Source organism: Coffea arabica, chromosome 2c, assembly GCF_036785885.1.
Source record: "Coffea arabica cultivar ET-39 chromosome 2c, Coffea Arabica ET-39 HiFi, whole genome shotgun sequence".
In the NCBI taxonomy this organism is placed as follows: Eukaryota; Viridiplantae; Streptophyta; class Magnoliopsida; order Gentianales; family Rubiaceae; genus Coffea; species Coffea arabica.
The window spans coordinates 67,733,276-67,747,262 of NC_092312.1; the positions used below are offsets into that span (position 1 = coordinate 67,733,276).

Consider the following 13,987-nt stretch of genomic DNA (forward strand, 5'->3'; position numbering starts at 1 on the left):
CCTAGAGTCCCTACTAATGTACTTGGAATCGGGTTTTAGTTACTTTAATTGGCAGTTAGGTTTATTTTTATTATTGTACAGGCATCGATAACCTGTCAATTTTTAGCGCTGTTGCTGGGGACTGGCGTTAATTATTTGTTTCTTTTTTAATTCCATTTTATTTTAATTTTCTAGTATTTTTTTCTAATTTATGTCTCGTTCTTCTCATACAGGCGAATTGATTTTCGATCCTGAAGTTGAGAAGACTGCATGTCAAACTAAGAAAGAAACTAGACAGCTTAGAGAGGAGCAATCCAGTGCTGCACCTTAGGGACTTAATCCAGAGGTGGATTCGACAAATTTGCGTGGTGATAATTCAAGTGATACATACCAAGAGAAAGTCACCATGGTGAATGCATGAACATTAAGGGAGTTGACCGCACCTAATTTAAATCAATAACCCTTATGCATCACTTTTCCTAATTTGAATAATAATACCCCCTTTAAATTAAAGTCCGGATTGATTCACCTTTTACCATCTTTTCATGACCTTCCAGGTGAGGAGCCGCACAAGCACTTGCAGGAATTCGATGTGGTCTGCACTAGTATGAAACCCTCTGAAATTACTGAAGAACAGATTAAAATAAGAGTATTCCCTTTTTCTCTCAAGGACGCGGCGAAGGATTGATTATATTACCTATGTCCAGGCAGTATCACCACCTGGGAGTAGTTGCAGAAAAAATTTCTAAAAAAGTACTTCCCTACATCTCAGACTGCCAGTTTAAGGAAAAGATATGTGTGACATCAAGCAACACTCAGGCGAGTCTCTTTATGAGTATTGGGAAAGGTTCAAAAAATTGTGCATCAAGTGCCCTCAGCATCAGATAAGTGAGCAACTGTTCATCCAATATTTTTATGAGAGGCTACTCTTCAAGGACAGAAGCATAATCGATGCTGCAAGTGGATGAGCGTTGATAAACAAAACCCCTCGAGAAGCATGGGAGTTGATCGAAGGGATGGCTGAGAATTCACAGCAGTTTAGTTCAAGAGAGGATGTCCCGACACATAGGGTGAATGAGATAGAAACATTCTCCATCCAACAACAACTCTCTGAATTGACATCCTTCGTACGACAACTGGCTGTGAGAAATGTCCCACAAGTCAAAGTATGTGGGGTATGCATTACCCTGGGGCATTTTACGGAGATGTGTCCATTGGTTCAAGAAGAAATACGGAACAAGTAAATATGGCTGACCACACACCCGCGCCAAGAAATCAATATGACTCGTATTCGAACACTTACAATTCTGGTTAGAGGGACTATCCCAACTTTAGTTATGAAAGAAATAGGTTGTCCAATTTTATGCCAAGTAGACAACAAGAGTACCAGTAGCAGTATCAACTTTGACGACCACCACCTCCACCGAGCGTCAATCCATCTTTGGAAGATATGATGAAACAATTGATGGCTAGTACTGCACAACACCAGCAAAAGACGGACTTCGAACTGCGGAACATATGAAATCAGATGGGTCAGATGCAAGCGATGCAGAGTCAGATAAGTCAAATGGTAATATCAATCAACCGTCTGGAGTCTCAAGTAAATGAAAAATTGCCATTCCAACCTGAACTGAACCTGAAGAACATAAGTGCAATGACCTTAAGGAGCGGGAACGAGATTCAGAGACCCGAACTCGCGACTCCAAAGGACAAGGCTGAGGAAAATATTAAGAAAGAACTCGAGGAGGAGGACAAAAATCGCAAAGATCCAGTGGTACTCCCTGACCCAATCATTGAAGTTAAAACTAGTCCACCTCCTTTTCCTAGCAGGTTGGAGAGACCGAAAAAGCAGGACAAGGAGAAAGAGATCTTGGATGTATTCCGCAAGGTAAGATCAATATTTCCCTAGTAGATGCAATCAAACAAGTGCCAAAGTACGCGAAATTTTTTAAGAACTTGTGCGTCAATAAGAAGAATTTGAGAGGGGATGAGCATATTGTGGTAGGTGAGAATGTTTCAGCGATTTTACAAAAAAAACTACCACCTAAATGCGGAGATCTATGTATATTTACTATTCCCTGTAAAATTAGACATTCTAAGATTAAAAATGTTATGTTAGATTTAGGGGTTTCAATTAATGTGATGGCTAAATCAATCTATGATTCCCTAAATTTAGGACCCTTAAAAGAAACAGGGATAATAATTCAATTGGCTGATCGTACATTTACTTATCCGCATGGGATAGTTGAGGATATTTTAGTGCAAGTAGATGGATTAAATTTTCCTGCTGATTTTTATGTGCTTTACATGGATGAGAAAGTGTTCCAAATCCATCACCCATTATATTAGGAAGGTCATTCTTGAGTATTGTTCAAACTAAAATTGATGTTAGTAAGGGTACTTTCATAATGAAATTTGATGGAGAAATTATCCACTTTAATATTTTTGATACAATGAAACATCCTGTTAACTCTCACTCTGTGTTTGCTATTCATGCTATTAATTCCTCTGTGCAAGAATTTTCTGAGTTTATTTGTGGGGGTAAATTCAAAGTTGCTGCGAACAAGTATTAGGGAATGAAAGCAATTTATGAGGTGAAAGTGAATAGAAAGTTAAAAAAAAAAAAAGCCTGCAATCAATGGCTATTTGGATCCCGGAGGAGGGCCACCGACAAGGTTTGTAAAATCGGGATTCCACGTAGGATCGATTTTAGTTTCACAGAATCGGATCGTAGGATCGTAAGATCCCACCAAAAGCTTGTTTGTTTAATTTGGAGTTTAATTTGTTTACTGCTTTTGCCTAAAGAGGTATGGATTTTGCAATTTCAATGTCTAGCAACCAATCCATCTTATCTTTCGGCAAAAGTTCTGTTTGTAATGGATTTTTACCAGATGTTGAAGCCAAAGAAGTGGAAATTTGAAGAAAGCTCATTGATTGCTGTAAAAACATGGAATGCAATGCAATATATATATAATCCGCATGTCTATGTTGCGTGAAAACATAGTAAAACCTGGGAATTGCATGCCGTGTACTAGGAGCTGAAGCTCAAAGCTATCAGTAACACTTGGGTTTAGATATGCAGCAGACAGGCAACTCTACTACTAAATTTTATGCTGTAGAATTCCTACTAGCAAACTGTTGTCACCAGAAAACTTGCTTCTAACACTGCAGAGAACTCAAATGGATTGAGGCTAAAAGTATGAATATGTCAAGCATGACAAGCTTGTCTCTGATAGAGCTTTAGTCAGGCAGGCTTACCAAGCCGTGCCATTAACCAAAGAAAACCAAAAACGAATTAAAGAAGATAATTATTTCCTCCCAACCTACATTTGTAAGAACAAACATGCATGAAGCAGTTGACCAACAAATGGAACCTCAACAAACATGAAAAAATAAAAATAAAATAGTAACAATTCATCGTTTTCAAGTATCATAATAATTCAGAAATACATTAATTTATAACCAATCATTGTCATCATTTTCATCAAATTCATTATCCCCATAATTCACATTATCAAAATCATTATTTTCCCAATCATCTTCACCATCCCAATTCTCTTGGAATTCATCTTCGGCATTATCTTCATCATCATCCAAATTAGTATCATCCAAGTCATTAGTTCCCATTTGAACATCATTTTCAGGAACCATATCAAGGTAATCATCATCTTGATGATCGAATTCAGTTGAAGGCCCATCATCCTCATCAATAACATGAATCTCTTTCATTTTATTAATTTGTCTTCGACGGGCATGGGTTTCACGATCTTGATGATCATCTAAATAAACAACCAATAATAATGAAAGTTACCAAAAACCAGATATCTTGCAATATAAAACCATAAAAACTAAAAAAAAAAGATAAAATTTATACTTAAATTGAAAGAAAGAAAGAAACTTACAAACTCTCTGCACATTTCTTGTAAGTATTTCAATTTCATTATCTTCATTTCCCTCTTCATATGAAGTGTCACATTCGGGATTGTCATCTAGAACTCGTAACCAACTATTTTCTCTTGGAAGAGTTGGATTTTCTCTCTCTGTCACCTATTCATCATCCGAAGGCAAATTCTCAAAAGGAATTTCTTCAATAACACGCTGCCTTTGCCTTTGTCTCTCTCTCAACTTCAAGTTGTACATCACAAACACAAGGTCATTCATTCTTTTTTGAGCCAAACGATTTCTTCTCTTAGAATGTACCTATTGAAATTGAAAGAACTTATATAGTTATACTATGAATTTAAATTCAAATGCTAAACAAAATATTATATTGAATGAGATATTATATTATATGAAAACATTGTTACCAATTCAAATGCACTCCAATTTCATTCACATCCAGAAGAGCTACAAGTTAAACTGAGAATTCGAATGGCAAAATTTTTCAACTCCGGACACTCATCGCCATAAGATTCCCACCAATCAGCTATAGGAAATTAAAATAAATAACAAATTAATAAATATTTTAAAAATAAAAATAAAAACACAAAGTTCAAATAGTAACTAACCAGGAGATTTCTTATTTCTTGTTAGTACAACATTTTCATGACCAAATAATCCACTTGCATGTCGAAAATCATCTAATTGTAAATCAATCTTTACCCTTTCACCGGATTCGGGAACCATCTTAGCAATGCAATCATAAAGGCCACGTTTTATATTTGCATCCGACTGAAAATCTAGACTATATTGAAATTGAGGATTCAAATAATAACCCGCGGCATGCAAAGGATGACTCAATTGATCTTCCCATCTTTTATCAATGATAGCAAATGCCGATTCATATCTAGCATATAAACATGAGTTTGGTTAAAAAAAATAACTAAAAAAATCCATTCTACTATCCAACACAGAAATTATAAATGAATTAATAATTAATATAACAATTTATTTAAAATTTACCTCTTTCGAACATTGTTCACATTTTGTTTGATTTCTTCTTTTGCCTGATCAATAGATTTATAGAGAAAGCCCATGGCTGGTTTTTCATTAGAATCAACCATCCTCAATACTTTAATAAGAGGCGAAGCAATCTTTAAACATAGCTCCACATTTGGGCAAAATTCTTGATTATCAAAAATGATGCTCTCAATTTTTTTCCCCTTTTTTCTCCTAGCATACATGCTTGTTTTCCACTTATCCGAAGAGAAAAAGGTAAACAAATTCCCTTTCAGCTCACTAAGACATCTCATGGTCAAGTATGAAGTAGCAAAACGAGTAACTCCAGGTCTAATCAATTCCTTGCCTTTAGTGAACTGTTTCATCCAATTAATAACTGTACCCCATGAATAAATATATGTAACCACTGATTTCACTTTTTGTATGGTAACTTTGTGGAGAGAATCAAACTTTTGAAAATCTTCTAACATTAGATCAATACAATGAGCAGCACAAGGGGTCCAAAACAATCTTTTTCTCTTTTCCATCAATATTTTTCCAGCTGCCTTATAATTAGAAGCATTATCGGTGATGACCTGCACAACATTATCCTCTCCAATTTTTTCCACAATACCATCTAACAATTCAAATAATTTTTGAGCTGTTTTTGAAATGTTAGTGGTATCTACCGAAGATAAGAACACAGTACCAGCTGGACTATTCACAAGAAAATTGTTCATTGTTCTCTTTCTTTGATCAGACCATCCATCGGACATAATAGTACAACCAGCTTTTTTCCACTCTTTTTTGTACACATTGAGCAAATTCAATGTCTCTTGCACCTCTTTTTTCAAAAAAGTCACTCTCATTTCATGGTATGAAGGTGGTTTAAGTCCTTTTCCATATTCTCCCAATTTTCTAATCATTAAAGGAAACAATGGATTATTTACAGCATTAAATGGAATGGCACTTGTATAGAACCACCTAGCCATTATTTGACAAACTTCATCTCTATCTTGTTTCTTCCATTTCTCATTTATAGTTGTTTGTCTCACATTCAACCCCCCAAATTTTCTCACAACAAAGTTGTCCATAGAACATTTTTTAGCCTGCTGCCCAGCTTCTCCTTCTTCTTCTTCTAAATCATACATTTTACTAACCCTTTGTTTTTTTTCCCTTGATTCCTCAGAACTTGCACTTAGTAAATCAAACATTTGGGTTCTAACATCTTCAGGAACGCTGGGACATGGTTCAACATTTGTATGTGTACAAGCTAAATGATGCTTAAGCCTATACACACCACCTGCTCGAGTAATCCCACAGTATTTACACTGAACTTGTTTTTTATTAGAATCAATTTCAATTCCATGATCCCACCCGGGATCCAATCGAGCACCCGGTGCATTTTTTCTACTTTGTTTCTTTGAAGCAGATGAAGACATTTAAGCACTACCAAATATATTAGAATATGCATAAGAAACCAAGAAATTTAGACCAGACCAGCACTTGATAAAAGAAAATAAAGCTAGCATTCAGAAAATAAGCTAGACCAGCTCAGTACAAGAAATACAGCCTTATTACCAATGATTTTTGCAAGGCCAAGTGCAAATCCAATGAAAACATAGGTAAAGGACATAATAGAAGCAACAATAGAAGTTCAGAAATTCATACTAGAACAGCAACAATCCATTTGTGTACATTTTTCTGGAAAATAAAACTTTGCTATGCGTCCTACCAGAAAAGGGAATTCTTTTATGTGTCCTTAGTGATCCTTCATTCTCTGTGCTAAAAAATCACTATTTCATAAAATTATGGTACTCAATGAGTTAATCAAAACAACAAGATACCAAATATTCTTAATTCATATGCTTTTAATTCTCTTGGTTACTGATCACTTAGGAGTCATGGTAACAACTAACTAATCCAAATTTCATGCTAGAATTGATGTCTAGATCAGTACAGAGTTCTTATAGTACATGAAGCATCTTTGGGATCACAACTTAATATAGCTTAGTCAAAGGAATAACCAGGACTAGAGTAGAACAAAAAAACAATCCTGTGAAAACAGATTATTAAGGAGTCATGTAACAGAAAAAAAATTATCAACTGACATGTTTTACTGTAAAGATAACAATTGAAAAATCAACCGTCCAACTGCTGCAAAATGCATGACAAAATGGGAAGATTTAAACAATGTTATATTAAATAATTTTATGAGTTCTCATTAATTCATTATTACAAAATAATAATACTCCTAATTTTGATTTCTTTAACAAGTTCAATGGGAAGATTTATGTGGTAGCAGAGTCTCAATTATCAGAGCTTCCTATGGAGAAGGCAAAAAAGAGTATACCTAATGGACCCGTTAAATGTTAATGATTCTGAGAGCACAAATCCTAAGACAAAGTGCTGGTGCTTCAGAACCATCAATAATTTTCAAGCAAGAAAACCAAATTTTCACAAATCCTAATGGACCCGTCAATAATTCCCTTCAACTTCAACTCAATTCAATCAAAAGCAATATATGTTCAAATATCAAGAAAACCAAATACAAATCACAACTTTATCAATCACCATCTGCCCAAGTATCAATTTTCAAGCAAGAAAATAACCAGACTCACATATGACTTTAATTGAAGTGCTGGTGCTTGAGCTTCAGTGTGGTGGCAGGCTGGCAGCACAAAAATTGGAGAAGAATGGGTACTGGAGCTTCAAGCTTTGAAGCTTGAAACGGCCAAAATCCGGCGGCAACAGAGGATTTCGTAGCTTGATATTCTTACCGAAGCAATGGCTGCTGGAGCCTGGAGCTTGAAGCTGTCGACTATAGCTTGTGGGTTCTTGGTAGAAGCCGCAGCGGTTTGTCTTGTTACTTGTTAGTACTTGGTCTTGGTAAGAGTTGTAGCCGAAGCTTGAGGTGGTTTGATGGTGTAAATTAGGGATTTGATTTAGGGATTTGATTTGGGCAGCGGTGAGAGAAGAGAAATGAAAAAGGTCTGCTTGAGGACTAAGGAGAAGATGAAGAAAAGTAGAAGACCCGAAGCTTTTTCCTTTTGAGTTTTGACGGAACTTTTGACTTTGAGGCAAAATGTGTTAAAACATTGCAACTAAGGCCTGCAATTTCTTGATAAATTACAAGCCTACCCCAAATGTTGATTTTTACTTGCAAAATGAACCTTGTATTTCACAAAATAGCAAAAATTTGTAGGATCGAAATAGGATCGTAGAATCGCACGATTCTAATCGATCCTACCGATCCTACGTCGATCTTACGTCGATTCAAGGGATTTACGATTCTGAGTGCGATCCGGATCGATTTTGCCATTCCGGATCGTAGGATCGTACGATCCCACGATCCGGATCGCGATTTTAACAACCATGGCCACCGATTATAAGAAAAATTGAATTATATCCAAATTAAAGAGTGGTGTTTAATGTTTAGCCAAAGATATTAAAGAAAGACGCTCATTGAGAGACAACCCAATTTCTTTTAGTTGTTTGTTCAGTTTTGTTTGATAGTTTAAACATGTTTTCCTTTAGTTTGACTAATTTTTTACTTCAATTTTCGTTTTTGATGATTCGTAGGTATCTCTTCGACTTGACGCGCCTGTGTCGAGTCGTATAGAGAGCTCTTCGTCAGAAAAGTTCTTGCCTTTATGACGCGCCCGCATCGTGTCGCATGGAAAACTCTTTGTCAGAAGGGTTTTTGCCTTTTTGACGCGCTCGAGTCACGTTCGCAGGAAAGCTGCCATCCCCTCCTCTCATCGCCATTGTGCGATGTCGACCAGCAACCGCCGTCTCCATTCCTCTCTCTCTCTCTCTCCTCGCATCTCTCTCTCTGCCTCCTCCACCCCCAGGGGCTGCTGAATGGCACCAACTCCAGACGAAAGTTCAGAATCTGGAGGCTCGGATGACCAACATCGATGCTAACGTGCATAGCATGACGCAGAATTTGGCAGCATTCATACATCATGCGGGTCTTACGCCTCAATTTGATTTTCACCCACCACTTTGACCCGACTTCAGGGAAGTTTTGTTGTCCTTTCTCATACTTTTGATGTTTATTTGCTACATTGAGGGCAATGTATCGTTTAGCTGTGGGGGGATCAGTTGAGGTGTTAATGTTTCTAGTTTTTAGCAGTTTTTAGTTTTTAGGTGTTTTTCCTTTATTTTTAGTTTGTTATTTGTTTATTTTCGTTCAATATCTTTCTTTCTTTTTAGTGATTATCTCTCATGTGAATGCCAAAGTTTGATGTTGGATTGTTGACTCTAATTCTACTATTGCCAAATTTTAATAATAAAAGTGTATTTAGTTAATGTGGTTGAATACAAGAACATCTCTTTGGTGAATATCGGTGATTGCTTGACTCTCTTGAAATCTTGGTTAATTTTTCTAGGCATAGGGAATGATTGTTAGTATTTTCATGTGAATTGGTCCAATATTAGTTTTAGTTCTTCATATTTGAAGAAATGAGGCTAGCGGTTGCTATTTTTGTTTTCTTTTGCTGTGTTATTTTGAGTTATTGTGTTATCTGGTTGTGAAATAAAGTTGACTGTACTCCGCTAGTCGTTACTACTGAGTAACTGGGGGTCTTCATCAAAAGTGTCGATTCTCGCGTCAAAAAGTAATAATTGCTATGAGTACGTGGTCGTATAGCGATAGGAGTTGAGTAACCGCGCTCCTTCATCTGAAAAGTATTGGAATTCGCATCAAAAAACTCTAATGGGTAGAGACTAAGTCTTTTGTGCTATTTTAAAAACAAAAAAAAAAAGAAAAATAAATAAATAATAGAAAACGTGAAAAAAAGTATAGGTTGTGTTAGTGTATGATAGAAATCAACTTGCTGATTTATGAATTTAATGTTGAAATTTTGGTTAATATTTGGACTATTTGCTGATAAATGTTGTGCGTCATTCCTTTTTCTTAGATTAATTAATCTGGAATTGAAGGAGTTTGTGATTTAGAAACTAACCGGGGTGATGTTTCTCGGATTTTGATCACTGATGCTTGATATATGATTTTTTCTTGGTATCTTGGTAATATGGTAAATGGAGCAATGACCATTGTCAAATATTGGTGCTTGTTTGTTGTTCTCATGTTTGAGGACAAGTACGGTTTAGGCGTGGGAGGAATTGATATATTGCAATTTTATCATTTATTTTATTATTAATTTCCTCTATTACCTGACCCGATATGGATTAATTATTAAATTCTACTCATTTTTGATATTTTACATTTATTTCAAGGAGTAGAACGAGAATGTGATAACAAGTGCCTATTTGGCAGTTATCAGAAAAGAGTTCAAGTAGCAGGCGTCCAGGGACATTTTTAAAATATGACGACGCGACCCTCTTTGGTACTTTGTGGAAGACAGCATGGAGGGAAACAACGGAAGAGCTGGAGTCTTATTCCGCTGGAGCCGCCGCACACTAGGAAGCATTAGATAGAAATTAGAATTAGGAACAGAGAACTAGCACTATCCTTTGAGCTTTTGCTTTTGACTTTTCCACTTTCGTTTTTCTTAGTAGTTTTTCCCTCGCATGTAAGGACAAAGCGGAAGTATTGAATTCCCCTTGTAGCTTCGTTATTTCCTGGATTATTTCAAGCGAATTGAGTTCGCCCAATCGGAGACCATGGCCACTGCTCTCACTACAATTGTGTGTGGGTTTTTTGCGTCAAAGATGAACTAACTCCTCTATTCTAGTCAAGAAACAACGGATGCTTTGGGTCACCTGAAATTGTGAGATCGATTTAATTTTATCTTTTTCTCTTATTTATTGGTATTTACATGTTCCCTGATTGCAGTGCTTATGGTTATTTAATTGATTGATTGTCTTGGATCCGGCTAATGAATTGATTTAATAATCTATTGTCAATTGGGGTATTAAATCCATAATTGTTTAATTGTTTCGAAATAGTGACAACTGACATGATTAGATTTGTATCAGGGAATATGCAGGCTAATATAAAATAACCCTGTTAGTGCGTTATTTGGTTAGAATATGACCTCTCTAATACGTAAAGCAATTGAGAAATTAATTCTTACCCGCGTACATAAGATTATTTCTCAATTAAAGTAGTGATTAACGGGCGTACCTTGCTCACCGATACAGTAAGGAGGGGTTGACTGTTATCGCATGTTTGACAGTTATAACCTATTTATTAATAAATAATTGGAATTGCTTGTGCATCGATGATCAATTAGGTGAACCATTGTTGAAGTTATTTCTTGACTAGACCTTTAATTATTATTATTATAATTTTAGTGAATTGTCATTTAATTTCTAGTTAACTATTTATTTTTTTTTTGAATTTCTTTGATTGTCATCGTTTATACAAAAAACACCCTCCGTGTTACTTTGAATTTCGAAAGAGACAAATATCCCCAATCCCTGAGGATCCGACCCTGCTTGCTCTGTTTACAAATTAATAATTATTTGTGAAAAAAGTCATTCTATTTGGATATATCGGATCAAGCAAACTCTTCGGGAATATGGTGAGTCAAGTAACCCATTGCATACCTAGAATCCCTGCTCCAGTACTTGGAATCTGGTTTTAGTTACTTTAATTGGTAATTATATTTATTTTTATTATTGCACAGGCATCGACAACCTGTCATAAACTATATTAAAAAAATAAGAGAAAAAAAGAAAGAAAACGAGATAAACTAAAAAGAAACAAATTAAGCAGGGCCAGTCTCTGGTAACGGCACCAAAAATTGATAGGTGTCGAACCTATGCAATAATAAATATCTACTTGAGAAAAACATAAATTTTGTATATAGCGGTGAGTAGGGTCGAATCCACAAGGATTGGGAATAATTCGTTTCTTCCAGAGTCCGAAGTATGAGGGTGTTTTTTGGAGAATATAAAATAACTAATTAACTAACTAATGAAACAACTAATAGAAATAAACAGGAATTAATCAATAATCAATACGACTCTAATCAAAGGTGCAACTTTTCAGACACGGTCCATTCAACTGATCATTGATGCAAAGATAATTCAATTACTCATTAATAGATTGGTTATAGTTGTCATACACACGATAAACAACCAATCTTTCCTTACTTTTTCGATAGTCAAGATACGATCATTAATTATTTCCCTAACCAAGAAATAACCTAGATACGGCCATAGGATTTAAGTTATCGATTGCAATAAGAATTAGAAAAGTCCAACCCTAACTAACAAACACGTTACGAGGGTTCATTTAACTTAAATCATACGTTTCCCTAACATGAAACCAATCACGCTAGTCGCCACTGGTATTAATCAATTGAACAATTACGAATTCAAACAATTAATTTGGCAATAGATTATTAGGTTAATTCGAATATTAGACTCTTGACATTCAAATAACATAACAATCATAAGAAGTTAAATTAGAAAACATACAAATATCAATGAATAAAAGAAATAAGTAAAATAATTCGATCTCACAGATGTTTGGAACCGAGTCTTCAAGTTGACTTTCCACTTGAAAAGAATATTAGTGGCTCATTGTTGGGAAAAAAATCCCAACGCCAAAACTTTTACAATTTCACCAAAACAAAAGCCCAGGAGCGAGGAGGCTGTTGTCTCTTTTTAGGAGAAAAGACCAAGCGGCCGTTCTTCCCCAAAGAGTCACGACACTCCCCTCCAGATTATTCCCTTATTTCGGTATCAATCAAATAAAAATCTAGCCTTCTTTTTCTTGTTTCCTCTTTTGACTTCTTAATTGATTGGTTTTCTAATACCAATCAAATTCTTAAAAGAAAATCCTATTACAAATCAATTTCCTCAAACTTTCCTTTTTCTTGAGAGCGACCTCGCGGAATAAGAAAGGTCCTGGCGGCTAACAAATTAGGAAGTTGACTCGGCTTAGGAGACTACCAAATATCAATCCCGACTTTCCGGCTTTGAGCCGTGAGTTTAGGCGCTCCCACGTGCAGCCGTTAGATTTTTTCACTAGAAAATTTTCATTTAAGCACTTTTCATTCCCGTTCCTGGAATAAGTACAAAATACCAAATATAAGTAGAATTCGATAATTAAAACAATATTTGTCTAAAATCAATGGGAGAATAATTATAAATTTAGCAACAAATTATGACCTATCAATTACCCAAAAGGGTCATGGCCTGGTATTAATTACAAAATGACAAGTGGCCTATTACAGAAGTTAAGGAGTCTCGATGTTAGAACACCAATTCCATTGATCTGCCTAATTCAAATCAACCCCACAATCCCTATGCGAGACTAGTTGGTGTTAAACATTAGAGGTGCAAGCAACCAGGACATACGTCAAATAATTGATCTAACCCCCGAAGGTAGACTAACTTAGTAGACAATGTTGACAATGTCGACAATATACCAAAGGTGGAAAATAACGAAGATGAGGACATCTACAAACCTATTAAAGAGAAGAATGAGTAAGATTATTGGGCTTACACAAGAAGAAGTTTTTGCTGACCCTCAGATGCCAAGATGACTCTCAACATCACAAATTGTATGAAATTAGGTGCACTATTTTTGTTAAAATCTATTATTTGTTATTGATAGTGGTAGCATTGAGAATATTGTTTCTAGAGCTTTAGTTGAGTTTTGAAATTGCTAGTTATCGATCATCCTAAACCCTATAAATTAGAATGGATTAAGAATGTGGAACCTGTATGTGTCACTAAGCAATATAAGTTCCTCTCTCTCTCTCTATAGGTAAACATTATAGAAATGAGATAATTTATGATGCAATTGATATGAAGGTCTATCAGTTATTGTTAGGACGTCCCTGGCATTTTGATGTCAATGCTACTATTTTGGATTGGGACAATATTTATAAATTTGTAAGAAATGGAAAAAAATCACTTTGCTTTCTTCCAAATCTAGTGATCATCCTAGTAGTAGTCAAGCCAGCAGTAGTAGGGTAAGAATTTCCTAACCAACACCCATTCGAGAGAAGTGTTTCTTGTTGATTATAGGAGTTCGAGAGAAGTTCATGCATTGATGATAAAAGAAGTACTGATGGTGGAAGATAAATAGATCAAAGTAGTCATTCCTTTACCAGTACAAAAGTTGCTAGAGGAGTTTGTAGACGTCATTCCAAATGATGTTTCACCTAACTTGCCACTTATGCGGAGTATTCAGCACGCTATC

At 35.6% G+C, this 13,987-nt stretch overlaps 1 protein-coding gene across 3 annotated transcripts; it reads right to left on the minus strand.

The window, feature by feature from the left end:
* Positions 1–3,399: 3,399 nt before the first annotated feature.
* Positions 3,400–7,891, minus strand: LOC113724547 (uncharacterized). 3 transcript variants are annotated; one of them, XR_011839572.1, is made up of 5 exons: positions 7,479–7,891; positions 4,488–4,765; positions 4,287–4,405; positions 3,882–4,179; positions 3,400–3,758 (listed from the first exon to the last, which is right to left on the minus strand). XR_011839572.1 is itself a non-coding variant. In XM_072076205.1 (5 exons), exons 1-3 carry the CDS (start codon positions 6,297–6,299, stop codon positions 4,308–4,310), a joined length of 1,794 nt encoding a protein of 597 aa, XP_071932306.1. In that variant the 5' UTR covers positions 6,300–7,472; the 3' UTR covers positions 3,400–3,758; positions 3,882–4,179; positions 4,287–4,307. The 3 variants fall into 3 exon arrangements, 1 of the variants encoding a protein (XP_071932306.1); XM_072076205.1 differs by lacking the exon at positions 7,479–7,891 and adding an exon at positions 4,882–7,472; XR_011839571.1 differs by lacking the exon at positions 4,488–4,765.
* Positions 7,892–13,987: the final 6,096 nt, after the last annotated feature.

Excerpts from the sequence above, each read along its gene's own strand:
- LOC113724547 (XM_072076205.1), bottom strand. The coding sequence starts at position 6,299 with ATGTCTTCATCTGCTTCAAAGAAACAAAGTAGAAAAAATGCACCGGGT. Across the intron at positions 4,766-4,881 it reads GTGAACAATGTTCGAAAGAG|ATATGAATCGGCATTTGCTA; the intron begins GTAAATTTTAAA and ends TTTATATGCTAG. Across the intron at positions 4,406-4,487 it reads AAGAAATAAGAAATCTCCTG|CTGATTGGTGGGAATCTTAT; the intron begins GTTAGTTACTAT and ends AATTTCCTATAG.